The 18,598-nt window shown below is 42.2% G+C and overlaps 1 protein-coding gene across 1 annotated transcript in view; it reads right to left on the bottom strand.

Annotated features, from left to right (window-relative positions):
• Positions 1-18,233, bottom strand: part of ap1m1 (adaptor related protein complex 1 subunit mu 1) — a 111,203-nt gene extending 92,970 nt beyond the window's left edge. Inside the window, exons 1-2 of the mRNA XM_039767032.1 lie at positions 17,955-18,233; positions 6,383-6,539 (exon numbers count right to left, since the gene is read on the bottom strand). Of these exons, the coding sequence (XP_039622966.1) occupies positions 6,383-6,539; positions 17,955-17,996 (199 nt within the window). The 5' untranslated portion in view covers positions 17,997-18,233. The remainder of the gene's footprint in view (positions 1-6,382; positions 6,540-17,954) is intronic.
• Between the last annotated feature and the right edge of the window lie 365 nt (positions 18,234-18,598).

The raw sequence follows: 18,598 nt of genomic DNA on the forward strand, positions 1-18,598 counted from the left end.
GATCTAGCTTAAGATTACACGATCATCAAATGCTGTTTTGTGTTTTTATAACAAGAATGTAGTCAGAACTACTACTAGTGTGACCTTTTGTTAATAAAGCAGCTTAAACGTTTTTCAGGTCAACATTCCAACTGAAGCCATGGTAACGACTGATAGTTGCACCCCAAACACTGTAGCAAAGTAGAAATAAAGAGACGGCTCTGAAAACTTTCAATGACATCTCATTTTGCTACAGGAGGTCATCTAAAGAGAGATTAGGGAAAATGTTCCCCTGCAAATTATTTCACAGATCTTTACCATTTGTTTTGTAGTGTCTAACTAAATGTGGGGTGGCAAAGTGATTAGCACTGCTGCCTCACGGATCCAGAATCCTGAAAATGGTCACTGTCTGTATGGATTCTGCGTGTTTCTCCCACATTCCCAAAAGAGACAGAGTTTAGATTAAATGGCAACTCCAAATTGCCCAGGTAGGGTTCCTGCTGTCACACCAGATTTTTATGATATACTAGCCATGTAAGCCCGGGCTGTAAAAAGCTGAAATCAATTAAGAATGGCTTACTTGCTTTAGAAATAACAGGCTCGGCCTGAGACTAACGTCTGCTTAGGAGTTGCTTGTTTGCTCCTAGTTAATGTAAATGTCATATTATATATATATTAAATGTACACAGATCTACAGAAATACAATGAAAATCCTGAAGCTTGTATATAGATAGGTGGATGAGCACATAATTTGGAATCTGTTATATCATTACAGAAGGACTTGGATAGCATACAGGCTTGGGCAGATGAAATTTAATGTCAGTAAATGTAAAGTATTACACATAGGATGTAAAATGTTAGGTTTGAATACACAATGGGCAGTCGGAAAATCGAAAGTACACCTTATGAGAAGGATTTAGGAGTCGTAGTGGACTCTAAGCTATCAACTTCCCGACAGTGTTCACAAGTCATTAAGAAAGCTAACAGAATGTCAGGTTATATAGCGCCTTGATGTGTGGAGTACAAGTCCAAGGAGGTTCTGCTCAAACTTTATAACATATTGGAGAGGCCTCATCTGGAGTAATGGGTGCAGTTTTAGACTCCAGATTACAAAAAGGACATAGCAGCGTTAGAAAATGTCCAGAGAAGAGCGACAGGGCAGATTACAGGGCTACAGGGGATGAGTTATGAGGAAAAAGTAACAGAGCTGAGCCTTTACAGTTTAAGCAAAAGAAGACTAAGAGGTGACATGATTGAAGTGTTTAAAATTATGAAGGGAATTAGTCCAGTGGATCGAGACGGTGACTTCAAAATGAGCTCATCAAGAACACGGGGACACAGTTGGAAACTTGTTAAGAGGAAATTTCACAACAACATTAGGAAGTTTTTCTTTACACAAAGAATGATAGGCACGACCAAGTAGTGTGGTAGACAGTAAGACATTAGGGACTTTCAAAACTTGACAATGTTTTTTTGGAAGAAACAAGGGGATAGGACTGGCGAGCTTTGTTTGGCTGAATGGCCTGTTCTCGTCTAGAGTGTTCTAATGTTCTATATCATACTAGCTGTGTAAGCCATGCTGTAAAAAGCCCGGGGTCCTAAAAACTATTGAAATCGTCAGAAAAACAAAATGTAAATAGAAGATGTCAGGTAATCGAAAGGAACTACTCTGGGTATCTTTCTCCTAGGTTTCATTGTGCCGATGTGCGCGCATCGCTTATGTATTAACAGCAGGAGGAAAAGTAAAAGGGATACCATTTGCCGACATTAGCGGCTAAGCAACGATGTCTTTCTACTGAGGTTTCGTTTTGCTAATGTGCTCACCTCGTTTATGTTATTAGCGGCTAAGCGAGTTTTCTGTTTCCTTGGAGGCAGAGCCTGACTCCACCTCTCATTTCTGGGCCGGACAGACAGAGACAGACAGACAGACACACACACACACTTCCACGCGTAGACATTTATATATAAGATACGACAAGTAATAGCAAGAGTTTATTTTTTTTTTTTCAGACAATCTGTTCCTTTAGAAAAGGGGTGCCCAATGTGTCGATCGTGATTGATCGGTAGATCGGAAAGGGAGTGCAGGTAGATTGCGTTATATTCAAAAAAAATTTTTTTAAACGTTAGTCTATCATATATCCTCTCTATGGCATTTGCCACTTGACTGACATACGGGACAGCCAGTCTGAGATCTCTGTTCTTCTAATACACTGGTCATCCCGCACGCACGATCAAACACGTGACCTACTGCAAAACTCCAGCTATCTAAGTGATCTAGTTAGCCTTCCAATTTATATCGACTAAAGAAGGGATTTAAAAAAAAATTGTTCTTTATGGGCTGGATGTGGAATTGGAAGAGGATTTTTTTTCTCACAATGTCACAATCGAAGTGCGTTTGTCTGATCTGTCAATCTATCATCGCTATTCCAAAGAAGGAAAATGTGGAAAGGCACTTTTGAACTGTTCATAAAAACTACGAAACTGACTTCCTTCTGAAAAGTGATCTGATAAAGAGAGAGGAGAGGGAACTAAAATCGCAGTTAACAGGACAGCTGTCATTTTTCACTCTGCTGCATTTAAAAGCAAAGGCAGACACACCAAAGCATCGTTCAGGGAGAGTCACTCGATCACTAAGTATAAGAAGTCCTTCCAAGATGGAGAGATGATAAAAAAGGCCTTCGTTGAGGCAGATGGCTAGGGAGAAATTCCTGCTGAGATTTCAAGACCCCTGGCCAGAGAAAAAGGAGTTTCTTCCTTGTCATTAAACATGCAGAATACAAGCAACTTAACGATCAATGGCCGCTAGACTTGGCATTTTTTTTTACCAATCAGACCAACATGTTGAATGAGCTTAATTTACAGATACAAGGAAAAGAGAAAACCAATATGGTCAATATGATTAGCTCAGTTAATGCTTTCAAACGAAAAATGCAACATCTGTCCTCAAAGCTGCAGCGCCTCGATTTGGGGAACATCCAAAACCTCACGTCAGAGCTGGAGACACAATGGAAGGCGTGTGCGCAACTTGACAGCAGAGCAGATTGAAAATTGCCTGTCAGACTTTATCTAATGGAAAAAAGTAATGAGTCGAGTGTAGCCCAATGTAGCGGAGTAAGAGTAGCGTTTCTTCTTCACAAATGTACTCAAGTAAAAGTAACTGCTCTTAGAAGTACAATTTTTTTTTAAAAGTTACTCAAGTAAATGTAATGGAGTAAATGTAACTCATTACTACCCACCTCTGATACTCAGTGTGTATAATAATACTGTATATATATATATTTATGTGTGTGTATATACACACACACACACACACACACACACACACTAGCAGATTACCTAGTGGCTTCGCTCACTGAGTGGATGGGAGAAATTTGTGGCTCTCATGAAGCAACGGCATTAATGACCCAATTCTATGATAGATTTGCCCCCTCATTTAAATGTCGCCATAAAGCCAGACTCCTCAGTAGCAGCCGTGGTGTCATCTGAAAACACGAATTGTATTTCCTAATGTTCTGTAGAAAATGAGTTGAATGTGGATTTGCACCAGAAATAAGACACTACAATGGTTCAGGTGGATGGCGTAAAGGTGTTAATTTCACCTTGCCGTCTGAACAACACATCCCACGTGATTCAAATGTAACCCTCTGTGCTTGGCAGTACGAACACATGATGTCCATTCCTCCTATTATAACTTTTGGATGTAGGCAATAATCTTTTTCAATGTTATAACTGAATCCCTCCATATACAGACCCTGACGCCTGTGTGATGTGGTAGCCTGTGAATACTGTATCCGCCGAATTCGATTCTGTTCAGCACATTGTTCGGGTGTTTGCGAGGCCGTCAATTGTGATTGTCGTATACAATGATCAGCTTCTGTCTCACTTTCTCTGAGTAACCTGACTCTTGTGGTCATACGTAATTTCAGTTTCAAACGCGAAAAGAATTAGATAGATAGATAGAGATAGATAGAGATAGATAGATAGATAACATACATACATACATACATACATACGCAACCTTGTTAATAGTCATTATTTTCCTGTATAAATCGTTGGCTGTTACGATAAAAAATGTCAGTTAAATATATCATATAGGAGACACACACAGTGATATTTGAGAAGTGAAATGAAGTTTATTGGATTTACAGAAAGTGTGCAATAATTGTTCAAACAAAATCAAGCAGGTGCATAAATTTGGGCACCACAAAAAAGAAATGAAATCAATATTTAGTCGATCCGCCTTTTGCAGAAATTCCAGCCTCTAAACGCTTCCTGTAGGTTCCAATGAGAGTCTGGATTGTGGTTGAAGGTATTTTGGACCATTCCTCTTTACAAAACATCTCTAGTTCATTCAGGTTTGATGGCTTCCGAGCATGGACAGCTCTCTTTAACTCACACCACAGATTTTCAATTCTATTCAGGTCTGGGGACTGAGATGGCCATTCCAGAACGTTGTACTTGTTCCTCTGCATGAATGCCTTAGTGGATTTTGAGCAGTGTTTCGGTCGTTGTCTTGTTGAAAGATCCAGCCCCGGTGCAGCTTCAGCTTTGTCACTGATTCCTGGACATTGGTCTCCAGAATCTGCTGATACTGAGTGGAATCCATGCGTCCCTCAACTTTGACAAGATTCCCAGTCCCTGCACTGGCCGCACAGCCCCACAGCATGATGGAACCACCACCATATTTTACTGTAGGTAGCAGGTGTTTTTCTTGGAATGCTGTGTTCTTTTTCCTCCATGCATAACGCCCTTGTTATGCCCAAATAACTCCATTTTAGTTTCATCAGTCCACAGCACCTTATTCCAAAATGAAGCTGCCTTGTCCAAATGTGCTGGAGCAGACCTCAAGCGGCTCTGTTTGTGCTTCCTCTGCATCACTCTCGCATACAGCATCTCCTTGTGTAAAGTGAGACCAATGGTTGAACGATGCACAGTGACTCCATCTGCTGCAAGATGATGTTGTAGGTCTTGGTGCTGGTCTGTGGGTTGACTCTGACTGTTCTCACCATTCGCACTTCTGTCTATCCAAATCTTTCTTGGTCTGCCACTTGAGCCTTAACTTGAACTGAGCCTGTGGTCTTCCATTTCCTCAATATGTTCCTAACTGTGGAAACAGACAGCTTCAATCTCTGGGACAGCTTTCTGTATCCTTCCCCTAAACCATGATGGTGAACAATCTTTGTCTTCAGGTCATTTGAGAGTTGTTTTGTGACCCCCATGTTGCTACTCTTCAGAGAAATTAAAGGAGGAGGGAAACTTACAATTGACCCCCTTAAATACTCGGATTCACCTGTGTATGTAGGTCAGGGGTCACTGAGCTTACCAAGCCAATTTGAGTTCCAATAATTAGTTTTGGAATCAATAAAATGACAACGGTGCCCAAATTTATGCACCTGCCTGATTTTGTTTGAACAATTATTGCACACTTTCTGTAAATCCAATAAACTTCATTTCACTTCTCAAATATCACTGTGTGTGTCTCCTATATGATATATTTAACTGACATTTTTTATCGTAACAACCAACGATTTATACAGGAAAATAATGACTATTAACAAGGTTGCCCAAACTTTTGCATCCCACTGTATATCTATCTTATATATATCTATATATCTATATATCTATATATCTATATATATATATATATATATCATTTTTAATGTAGGTAAATCATTTTAAAAGTAGCTCGCAAGTCCAAAAAGTGTGGGCACCCCTGCTTTAGAATAAGATCACAGTACTAGAGATAGAAGCTGACTGACAGCCCAAACTATAAAATTGTGGAAATCTCTTTTGACACAGGTACGAGTACAGAGCATATCTATACAACTGGTTACCTAGTAGTGTGGGTCAAAGCTGAACCCAGACGAGCACCAAATCTCAAGTCAGTAATGGTTTGTAAACTCAAGGTAAATAGTGGCCCAAAAAAAAAAATTCTATGCGCTCCTGCTTTTGTCTACGAAACTAATGTGTAAGCCCAATCAGACCCCTACACCCATTTTCAATCTAACTGTTAAACTGAGCTCCATTTAATAAGAGGATTAGCGGGTGGTAGCGCTGCTGCCTCAGTGTTAGGAGACTCGGGTTCCCTTCCAAGGTCCTCCCTGCATGGAGTTTGCATGTTCTCCCTGTATCTGCGTGGGTTTTCTCCGGGTGTTCTGAATTCCTCCCACAGTCCAAACACATGCTGGTTAGGTGTACTGGCAATCCTAAATTGTCCCTACTGTGTGCTTGGTATGTGTGCCCTGCGATGGGCTGGTGCCCTGCCCTGGCAGGGATTGGCTCCAGCAAACCCCCCCGTGACTCTGTGTTAGGATAATGGACAATGACTGACTGACTAACTAACCCTGCCTTTCTCGCGAGTAACATTTTAAAATAAATAAAACAGCTTTTGTTAGAAGGATACGGTATAAATTGTTGTGTTTAATCCACATGAACCGCACTCCACCATGGGCAAGGATTGGAGACAATGTTCCCTCCTCTTCCTTGTCCATCAAAATGGGCATAAAATGCTCAATTTCTGACATGTCCACATCACCACGGTAATTGCGGCAGATCAGGACCTGTAAAAGAAAGAAAGAGAAAGAGCAAATGTGAGTGTTTTAAATAGGAATGACTGAGACAGACAATACCAAAATGCACAAAGCAACTTACATTTGATAAAAATGCCATCCTTTCATTAAGGACAGTGTCGTTCCTCCAAGAAGACAGCTTTCTAAAAACAACTTTCAGTTTCTCTGTTTGCTATTAAGGTTATCAAAAAGCTGTTAACTTGTTTGTCTATAAAGTTAAGTGCTAAGCATCTGCGCTGGTGTCTGGAAGGTTGCTGGTTCGAATCCCCATTACCTCCAAAGGCGTTCCTACTCTGCTGGGCCCCTGAGCAAGGCCCTTAACCTGCAATTGCTGCAGGGGTGGTGTACAATGGCTGACCCTGCACTCTGACCCTAAGGGGTATGCGAAAACTAATAAATTCCTAATACAACAAATTGTATAAGGCGAAATAAAGGACAAAAAAGCCAATTTTATTTATAGAGTACTTGTACCACAAGATAAGCTGACCATAGTTTCCACAAATACACCAATAAATATATACAGTCAAAGTAAAAAGTATGTGAACCCTTTGGAATGAGCTGGTTTACTGCATGAATTGGTCATAAAAGGTGATCTGATCTTCATCTAAGTCACACGTCCCGATCTACACGATGAGCTTCAGCCAATGACACACAAACAGTTCTACTCTTTCATGTCTTTATTTTACAAACGCATTCAACGTTCACAGTGGTAGTGGAAAAAGTAAGTGAACCTTGGGATTTAAGAACTGGTTGACCCACCTTTGGCAGCAATGACCTCAACCAGGCGCTTCCTGTAACTGCAGATCAGACCTGAACATCGTGCGGGGAGGAAGTCATTCAATAGGATTGAGATCTGGGCTCTGACTGGCCACTCCAAAAGGCCCTGTTTGTTCTTCTGAAGCCATTGTGCTGTGGATTTGCTGCGATGTTTGGGCCCGTTGTCCTGTTGCATCACCCAGCCTCTTCTGAGCGTAAGTTGACGGACAGACACCCTCACATTATCCTGCAGAATCGGTTGATAAACTTGTGAATTCATTTTCCCCTCAATGTTGGAAAGCCATCCAGGCCCCGATACAGCAAAGCAGGCCCAAATCGTGATGTTCCCTCCACCATACTTTACTGTAGGGATGATGTTTTGATGTTGGTATGCGGTGCCCTTTAAACGCCAAATGAAGTTCTGCTTGTTCCTCCCAAATAGTTCAATTTTGGTTTCATCACTCCACAAAACATTTTCCCAGTACCGTTGTGGAGTGTCCAAGGTTCTTTCACAAACTTCAGGCGTTCAGCGATGTTCTTGTTTGATAACAGTGGCTTCCTGCTTGGTGTCCTGCCGTGGACTCCTTTCTTATTCAATGTTTTCTGTATGGTTGACTAATGAACAGAGATGTTAGCCAGTTCTAATGACCTCTTCAAATCCTTTGCTGACACTCTAGGGTTCTTCTTTACCTCATTGCTGACTTTGCGTTGGGCTCTTGGGGTCATCTTGGCAGGGCGCCCACTTCTGGGCAGAGTAGCCACAATACCAAATTGTCTCCATTTATAGACAGTTTGCCTAACAGTAGACTGATGAATATCTCAAATCTTTGAGATGACTTTGTAACCCTTTCCAGCCTTATGTACAGTAGATGAACAATTCTCCATCGTAGCTCTTCAGACAGCTCTTTTGTGCGTGGCATGATTCCCATCTGGATGTGCTTCTTGTCAAAAGCTCCAACTCAAACTTTATACTGTTTTTGATCAATCAAAGTCATTCAAGGCCACACCTCTGAACTCGGACTCCAGGTGTGCTAAATTCGGACTGCAATGAGCTTTTTAAAAAGTCATTAGCTTAGGGTTCACTTAATTTATCTAACCTTCAGTTTCACAGTTTGAAGGATTTACTCAATATGGTCAAAACTTCTCTGAAAATCTGTAGTTATAGGAGACTGTGTTTGTTCATTATTGTGACTGACATTATGATACGACCATGTTTTATATGGGAATTAGACATATAGATAATTCCTAGAGGTTCATACTTTTTACTTTAACTGTAGATGCAGTAAATAAATACACCAAAATATAGAATTATTGGACAGTACTCTTATGCAAGTTCAAAAAGGAAAAAGATTTCAGAGTGGATTTAAAAGTGACCAAAGGTGGTGCTGCCCTAATATAAAAAGCCAGATTATTCTAAAGCTTAGGGGCAGCTACTGCAAAGGCAGGGTCCACTCTGCGCTTAAGTCTTGGCCTCGGCATGACCAGTAACTTCTGGTCAGAGAGCCTAAGTGATTGTGAGGGAGAGTAAGAGTTTTAATAGGTCAGTAAGATGAAAGCGGGCTAAACCATTCAGAGACTTAAAACCAAACAATAAAAGTTTAAGCTCAGGCCTGCACTGAACTGGAAGCCAGTGAAGTGATGCTACAGTTGGTGTGATACTGGTTCCGTTTTCGTGTGCCTGTTAGGCACCCGGCCGCTGTGTTCTACACAAAGTATAGGGAAAGTATTGTCATCGTCCAAAAATCTGATGTTGTGATTTTGATGAATCTCCACGTTTTCGACCTCCACGACTTTCTTGTACACGAAGTGTAGGGAAAGTACTGTAATTGTCCAAAAATTCGATTTCGAGATTTTGATGGATCACAACGTTTAAGACCTCCCCGAGTCTGAAAATACCATTTTTGAAATTGTGTGTGTGTGTGTGTGTGTGTTAACACGATAACTTGAGTTCGTTTTCACTTAAGCCAACCAAATTTTGCATACAAGTATTAGGTACAAAACGTAGATTTCTATCAACTTTTGGGCTATTTCCACTAACTGGAAGGGGTATTTTATCTTTAATTTATGCAGCTGCAGCGTCCGATTTATTCAACTTTTCTTTTATAATAATTGTTCAATATATTATTAATTTGATTTGATGTTGTTTAATATTATGTACATTAATCAATGTCTTGCAGTTTACTCCTCAAATATCCATCCCCATATCCGAGTATATAAGAAAGGTAAGAGGAGACCATTCCCGATTATTTTTATATCATTTATATCAGTAGTGGGCCACGGCCATCTGAGAGCCGAGCCGCGAGACTCACTCAGTGAAGGGCTACAGCAAAATGGCTGCCTTCTTCACTGAGGACACTTTTCAGAACGCTAGGCGGAAGGGACTTTGCAGTGGCGCAGAGAGTATCTATATATCTACATAAGTATCTTTATGTTTCTGACAGTTTCCCCATATGACAGGAGTCTATAGAAATCTCATTACTATGAAGTACATTCAGCAGCAGATACTTTCATTACAACAAAGTGACCTTGAAATGCTTGAATGAATCATCCACAGAGCAGTTAGATCTGTGGTCGCAGCTCAGTTGTGCACATTTGCACAACAATCCCCAAACCGAAACATTGTAAAAAAATATGTTCTTTCTTCAAACTTTCCTTGTACTGTTTTTTTGCTGTTTTTGCTTTCTGTGGCTTTCAGTGATACCTTGTGCTTATTGCTCGTCAACATTTGCAAAGCATCCACTGGAATTTAACTCATTGTCACCGTCCTATAGAAACGGCAGACACGAAAAAACGATAACGGTGTTAATGTTCGTGATGTGCAATCTGTTGGAATGACAAATGCAATGAATATGTCTTTGTTATATGCAAAAAAAGCAGAAATATCTTGGGTTTCAGATGTAAGCGAACTGCTGCATTTGAAGACGGCAAAAAAGCCGTTTTTATGTGGTTCAGTGACGCTCCTTCATGAAACATTCCTATTAATGCGGCACTCATTCAAGAAAACGCGTGGTTTTTAAACTCTCTTGGGACCTCCGTCAATGGGACAACACGCTGCGAACTTGCCGTTTCCCTGCCCTGGCAATGGACAAACAATCTTACACAGATGTTGCAATCACACTTCGGGATGCACTTCAGTGTGACGTTCCCATTGGGGGTTGGGGGTCTGTTCCCCAAAATAGTTCAGAAACCTCACAATATGAAGAAGAGGATGATTTGGCTTCTGATTGATAACTGTGCTGCCCACAACATACTTCCACATTTAAATGATGTTCATGTTGAATTCATCCATCCATCCATTTTCCAACCCGCTGAATCCAAACACAGGGTCACGGGGGTCTGCTGGAGCCAATCACAGCCAACACAGGGCACAAGGCAGAAACCAATCCCGGGCAGGGTGCTAACCCACCGCAGGACACACAAACACACCCACACACCAAGCACACACTAGGGCCAATTCAGAATCGCCAATCCACCTAACCTGCATGTCTTTGGACTGTGGGAGGAAACCCACACAGACACGGGGAGAACATGCAAACTCCACGCAGGGAGGACCTGGGAAGCGAACCCGGGTCTCCTAACTGCGAGGCTCGTGTTGAATTCCTCCCACCCAATTGCACAGCAGTGCTTCAGCCATTGGGTTTGGGCATCATTCGCACCCTGAAAGTGTTTTATCACAAGGAAATGCTGAGAAAAATTCTCGTCAGCATAACTTGTAGGCCAGAGGAAATTTAAATTAACAGGAAAGAAACTACACTCACCTAAAGGATTATTAGGACCACCATACTAATACGGTGTTTGACCCCCTTTCGCCTTCAGAACTGCCTTAATTCTACGTGGCATTGATTCAACAAGGTGCTGAAAGCATTCTTTAGAAATGGTGGCCCATATTGATAGGATAGCATCTTGCAGTTGATGGAGATTTGTGGGATGCACATCCAGGGCACGAAGCTCCGCTCCACCACATCCCAAAGATGCTCTATTGGGTTGAGATGTGGTGACTGTGGGGGCCATTTTAGTACAGTGAACTCATTGTCATGTTCAAGAAACCAATTTGAAATGATTCGAGCTTTGTGACATGGTGCATTATCCTGCTGGAAGTAGCCATCAGAGGATGGGTACATGGTGGTCATGAAGGGATGGACATGGTCAGAAACAATGCTCAGGTAGCCCGTGGCATTTAAACGATACCCAATTGGCACTAAGGGGCCTAAAGTGTGCCAAGAAAACATCCCCCACACCATTACACCACCACCACCAGCCTGCACAGTGGTAACAAGACATGATGGATCCATGTTCTCATTCGGTTTACGCCAAATTCTGACTCCACCATTTGAATGTCTCAACAGAAATCGAAACTCATCAGACCAGGCAACATTTTTCCAGTCTTCAACTGTCCAATTTTGGTGAGCTCGTGCAAATTGTAGCCTCTTTTTCCTATTTGTAGTGGAGATGAGTGGTACCCGGTGGGGTCTTCTGCTGTTGTAGCCCATCCGCCTCAAGGTTGTGCGTGTTGTGGCTTCACAAATGCTTTGCTGCATACCCGGTTGTAACGAGTGGTTATTTCAGTCAAAGTTGCTCTTCTATCAGCTTGAATCAGTCGGCCCATTCATTCTCCTCTGACCTCTAGCATCAACAAGGCATTTTCGCCCACAGGACTGCCGCATACTGGATGTTTTTCCCTTTTCACACCATTCTTTGTAAACCCTAGAAATGGTTGTGCGTGAAAATCCCAGTAACTGAGCAGATTGTGAAATACTCAGACCGGCCCGTCTGGCACCAACAACCATGCCACGCTCAAAATTGCTTAAATCACCTTTCTTTGCCATTCTGACATTCAGTTTGGAGTTCAGGAGATTGTCTTGACCAGGACCACACCCCTAAATGCATTGAAGCAACTGCCATGTGATTGGTTGATTAGATAATTGCATTAATGAGAAATTGAACAGGTGTTCCTAATAATCCTTTAGGTGAGTGTAGGTAGGCGTCGGATTAACTGGCCAGAACGGCAACTGGCCAGGAGTCCAGTCCCGACGTGGCCCGTTAAAAGGGATTGTACTGTAAATTTGAAATTTGTTGGTTTTTTCCAGTGTTTGCTAACCTAAACTTTTAATTTAAACCTCAGTTAGTTTGCTGCTTACATTTTCTCCATTTTAGGTCATTCATTGCATTTCAACTGATTAAATCTGAAGAAAAACAGAGGTGTTCTAAAACTTTTGACCAGCAATATATGAGTAATAAATACATTTTTACAGCAACTAAACTAATGTGCTGCCAGCTAGTTTTACTAAATCACCCATTAGCTGCTTCTTTCAGTTAAGCAAAGCATTGTGCCAGTTAATCAGACGCTCAACATTCCTGCCAGCTTGTGACACAACAAGCTTGGAGTTGCTAAGTAACTGCTGCATGTCACGTGACTTCTGCTTTCCAACGCTCCGTGAAAATTAAAAACAGGAAGTGTGTGAGCAGAGACGGGTATTCAGTTTCAAGAAGAGTCACACCTCAAATCTTTAATAGAAGCAATACTTCTTGACTTGTGAAGCCAAAGCACTGCCTTGTCTGGTCTGTTCTCACATCCTGCAAACATCACTTCAGTCTCTTTACCATCAGCCATCCTCTGAAGAGGGTCTTCTTGCAAGAAGAACTGCCAAGCAGCAAGTCATCAAGATGGTAATATTTGAAAAGATGTACACATCAGACAGATGCTAGACGAACAGATGCTGAAAGATGCATAATTAATAAATCAAGTCAACACCTACACCTGAACACCAGCAAAACCAAGGAGCCGGTGGTGGATTTTAGGAGGCCCAGGTCCCTCATGGACCCCGTGATCATCAGAGGTGACTGTGCAGAGGGTGCAGACCTATAAATACCTGGGAGTGCAGCTGGATGATAAATTGGACCGGACTGCCAATACTGATGCTAAGTGCAAGAGAGGACAGAGCCGACTATACTTCCTTAGAAGGCTGGCGTCCTTCAACATCTGCAATAAGATGCTGCAGATGTTCTATCAGACGGTTGTGGGCGCCTCTTCTATGCGGTGGTGTGCTGGGGAGGCAGCATAAAGAAGAGGGACGCCTCACGCCTGGACAAACTGATGAGGAAGGCAGGCTCTATTGTAGACACGGAGCTGGACAGTTTGACATCCGTGGCAGAGCGACGGGCGCTGAGCAGAGTCCTGTCAATAATGGAGACTCCACTGAGCAGGATCATCTCCAGACAGAGGAGCAGCTTCAGCGATAGACTGCTGTCACCGTCCTGCTTCACTGACAGAATAAGGAGACCCCACACTATGCGACTCTTCAGTTCCACCCGGGGGTAAACGTTAACATTATATAAAGTTATTGTCCGTTATACCTGCATTGTTATCACTCTTTAATTTAATATTGTTTTATATCAGTATGCTGCTGATGGAGTATGTGAATTTCCCCTTAATAAAGTATCTATCTATCTATCTATCGATCGAACGATCCCTTTGCATGTCACACAGTCACCCTTCCTTTACTTAACACATTTGTAAATTATATCATCATATTGAGCAGAATCAGGCCTACTTACCCAGCACCCCACGGCTTGTAGTACAATACGGCCAAGACTAGCTTTCCAATTAATGCACAGAACGGTGGTCCCTGCCAGCATTTTGCATCCTATGCTCAGATTTGCCGACTTTGGTTAAAGACAACAAACTAGATGACCGGTCCTCCAGATGTCATTTTGAGACTGAGCCTGGTTCAGCGACTGTTTATTGGCAGGCAATTTCTCTGCCAAACAGAACTAAAAAGACGCAAGCGGGTGCTCAAAGACAAATTATGCATTAGGGCAAATATGAAAAAGAAAGTCTGAATCAAAAAAGGCACAAGCCACCATTTACTGCCACAAAAATATTAATTAATATAGAAGCTCATTTGGATTAAACGTACACATTAAAATGTATTTAAATGTGTCCTCTGTATAAGTGATGATAAAAAAAAATATTTAAAGGGGATAAAAAACAACATGTTACTTTCTCAAACTCATAAACTGGCCCTATGCGAGTGTGTGTAAGTAGGCCCTGTGATGGACTGGCACCTTATCTTGTGGCCCCTGCCACCAAGACAGACACGTATCCATCTCCCACAATCCAGTATTACATTATAAAGGTTTACGAATATTCTATTAATGTTATATATCTTTACCTATATATAAACTGCTCAAATAAAACACGTCAGATCTCAATGGGCTCTTTACTTTAATGGAAATAAAAACGATCAACCTACAGAGGGCTAAATTCAAAGACACCCCGAAAATCAAAGGGAAAAAATGATGCTGCAGGAAGGCAAGTCCATTTTGCCGAAATGCTCCAAATGAGACAACAGATGGTGTCCTGAGGGATCTCCTCCCAGATCTGGACCAGGGCATCACTGAGCTCCTGGACAGTCTGAGGTGCGACCTGGCGAGATTAGATGGACCAAAACATAATGTCCGACCCAGAGGTGTTCTATTGGATTGAGGTCAAGCGATTGAACGTGGGGGCCAGTCAATGGTATCAGTTCCTTCATCCTCCAGGATCTGCCTGCATACTCTTGCCACATGAGGCCGGGCATTGTGGTGCACCAGGAGGAACCCAGGACCCACTGTGCCAGCATAGGGTCTGACAAAGGGTCCAAGGATTTCATCCCGATACCTAATGGCAGTCAAGGTGCCGCTGTCTAGCCTGTAGAGGTCTGGGTGTTCCTCCATGGATATGCCTCCCCAGATATACCATCACTGACCCACCACCAAACCGGTCATGCTGATCGGTGTTACAGGCAGCATAACGTTCTCCACGGCTTCTCCAAACCCTTTCACGTCTGTCACATGTGCTCAGGGTGAACCTGCTCTCATCTGTGAAAAGCACAGGGCGCCAGTGGTGGACCTGCCAATTCTGGTATTCTATGCAAATGCCAATCAAGCTCTGTGGTGCCAGACAGGTAGTGAGCACAGGGCCCATTAGAGGACGTCGGGCCCTCAGGCCACCCTCATGAAGTCTGTTTCAGATTGTCTGGTCAGAGACATTCACACCAGTGGCCTGCCTGCTGGAGGTCATTTTGTAGGCTCTGGCAGTGCTCATCCTGTTCCTCGTTGCCCAAAGGAGCAGATACTGGTGGGTCCTGCTGATGGGTTAAGGACCTTCTACGAGGGGCCATGTCCAGCTCTCCTAGAGCAACTGCCTGTCTCCTGGAATCTCCTCCATGCCCTTGAGACTATACTGGGAGACACAGCAGACCTTCTGGCAGTGGCACGTACTGATGTGCCATCCTGGAGAAGTTGGACTACCTGTGCCACCTCTGTAGGTTTCCAGGTATGGCCTCATGCTACCAGTAGTGTTACTGACCGCAGCCAAATGCAAAACGAGTGACAAAACAGATGAGGAGGGAAAAATGTCAGCAGCCTCCCTCCACCTGTGAAACCATTCATTCCTGTTTTGGGGGTCGTCTCATTGTTGCCCCTCTAGTGCACCAAAGCAGCTGAAACTGAAAAACAAGCCCCTCTGCTACCCAGAAGGTTCACTGACATTATGCAATAATTTTAAGAAAAATTGTTCCTTTAGTTTTCTTGAGCAATATACCTCTATCTCTATATATCTCTATAGATCTATATCTAAATATATAAAAATCCAACGTCTGTCTGTCTGTCTACTTTTCACGAGAGAACTACTTCACAGTAGATCTGTTTTTTTTTTTCTATAATTTGCTTGAACATTCCGGTTGATTTTGCGACTTCTCTCATCACGCTAAGAATCACAGTTCACTTGCAGGAGCGACATATTCGTAATCCCAGACAGGGGCCGAGGGGAGGGGGAATCGTGACGACAGGAGTCGGGAGTCGGTCCGCCTCAGCGTGTTGGAGCGTAACTTGCCTCCACTTAGCTAGCCATACCTTTTTGTTTATTGATTTTTTAAAGTCTGTCCTTTTCACTACTACCTGCACGGTGCCGCAGAGAACGGCTAGTTCCAAAAAAACAAAATAGGTAATATAAAAAATAAAAAAAAGTCTCAATTTTGACCAGTCAAAAGCTTTCAAGTTTTACAGGAGATCACACTGTGGAAACAGACAGCTTCAATCTCTGGGACAGCTTTCTGTATCCTTCCCCTAAACCATGATGGTGAACAATCCTTGTCTTCTGGTCATTTGAGAGTTGTTTTGTGACCCCCTTGTTGCTACTCTTCAGAGAAACGTAGAGGAGGGAAACTTACAATTGACCCCCTTAAATACTCGGATTCACCTGTGTATGTAGGTCAGGGGTCACTGAGCTTCCCAAGCCAATTGGAGTTCCAATAATTAGTTTTGGAATCAATAAAATGACAACGGTGCCCAAATGTATGCACCTGCCTGATTTTGTTTGAACAATTATTGCACACTTTCTGTAAATCCAATAAACTTCATTTCACTTCTCAAATATCACTGTGTGTGTCTCCTATATGATATATTTAACTGACATTTTTTATCGTAACAACCAACGATTTATACAGGAAAATAATGACTATTAACAAGGTTGCCCAAACTTTTGCATCCCACTGTATATCCTAAATACAGGGTCATGGGGGTCTGCTGGAGCCAATCCCAGCCAACACAGGGCACAAGGCAGGAAACAAACCCCGGGCAGGGCGCCAGCCCACCGCAGTTCTTGGCAATCTGTCACATGTAATTAACATTATTCTGAACTTTAGTAATGCTGGTACATTGCAGTTCAAGTGAAGAGAAGAAAAGGTTTCAGCGGTGCTAATGCAATTACTAGGATTTCTCGAATAACCAGTTCACTTGTATACATGGCTAATTATGGATTACCTAAGAGAGTTTAGTATTAGGACATTGAAGGAATGGCCGCTAAAAATAAGGTTTTGTTTATGTGGATGATAAAATGAAAATCAGGCACTGCAAGTAGTAAATAAGCATTTGAAACACTAGTCTTGGCTTTATTTCTAAATCAATTTAATGGTATTGTTGATATAAAAAAAACACACAAACATTTTCTGGTGTCTAAACTTTTGAATGGTAGTGTATATGGTCTGAATTCATTAGGTGGCCAGGCTCTGGACCCTCCTATGGATGAATTAGCTGCTTTGCAACGTGTGCTGCCAGAATTAGCATGGGCTCCACATACATTCATTGATTATGTCCATAAAAAGTAAAACAACATAATTATAAAAAAAGTGATACTGCTATAATAAAGTAGAAAAAAAAAACTAAAAGTCTCTACTGAATGTATAGTCTCTCAACTTCTGACAAAGTCAAAACATCTCAGGTACGTCAAACTTTCTAACCAGCAATGGCGAAATATGTAGTTATATTATATTAGTCATTTCGTTTTACTACACTGGCAATGTTAAAGCCATTTTGGTTTACTATATTAATTTTAAACAGGAGCACCAAATCTGCCAACTATTTTTTGACAAAGATGAACTGCATTTTTTTTTTCATGTCGTAACGCCGCTTTGCAGGAAACAGCTGACTGCAACGTGTCGCAGGTGCACATACAATACCGCTATATGCTAATTATCGGTGTCGCAATAACCTGGTGAATTGTGTCAAAGAAACGAGAAGACACGAAAGGGTAAACCTGCGCAGCCACAGAATCATAAAAAATAGCAGAGCACGTACTTATAAATCCCCCATCTCCCTCCACCGGCTTACCTTTCCTTTCAAGTCCAGAACGTAAACCGCGCTGGCCGACATACTGAATCGCCGGTTGCTTCCTCCCAGGCAATCGAGTCTTGTGTGCTCTCTTCCCGAGCTGCGGGTGTCGATATGAATAATCTACAAGATGGGTGTAAAGCCGGTGTTTCTAAGAATGCATTTTCAAGCCACCGGATCGCTTCATCCACTACCGGAGTCACCCGTTATCGTGCAAGATATACTCGTCCAATGAATGTGTCTGTCAAAACCCTTACTTCCAGCCTCAGAGGAAGAAGGAAGCGGAATTTTGTAGGTGGGACAAAGTGCTTAAACGACTGACCAATCAATACGGCGCATGTATTATTTTGGTCGCCCATTGGCTGATATACGATCAATCACAAAGTGGCGACTTCCTGGCCAACAGAGATGGTTGGCGGGGACTAAAGTGCGAACTGCTCTCCCTGTGTATTAAAACTTAAGCTCTTTAAACAAAGAAAACTAAGACGTTATGTAGATAAAAAGAAGTTAATTATAATGCTTATCTGCATATTTTCAAGCCTTTTTTGAGTAACTGTAAGATTATAGTTCAGTGTTTTTGAAAGTTGGAACTTTGTTTTGTTGAGATGGATCAGTAACAACTGGTAATATGCATAAAGTACCAT

The sequence above is a fragment of the Polypterus senegalus genome, chromosome 10 (genome assembly GCF_016835505.1).
Source record: "Polypterus senegalus isolate Bchr_013 chromosome 10, ASM1683550v1, whole genome shotgun sequence".
Lineage (NCBI taxonomy): Eukaryota > Metazoa > Chordata > Cladistia > Polypteriformes > Polypteridae > Polypterus > Polypterus senegalus.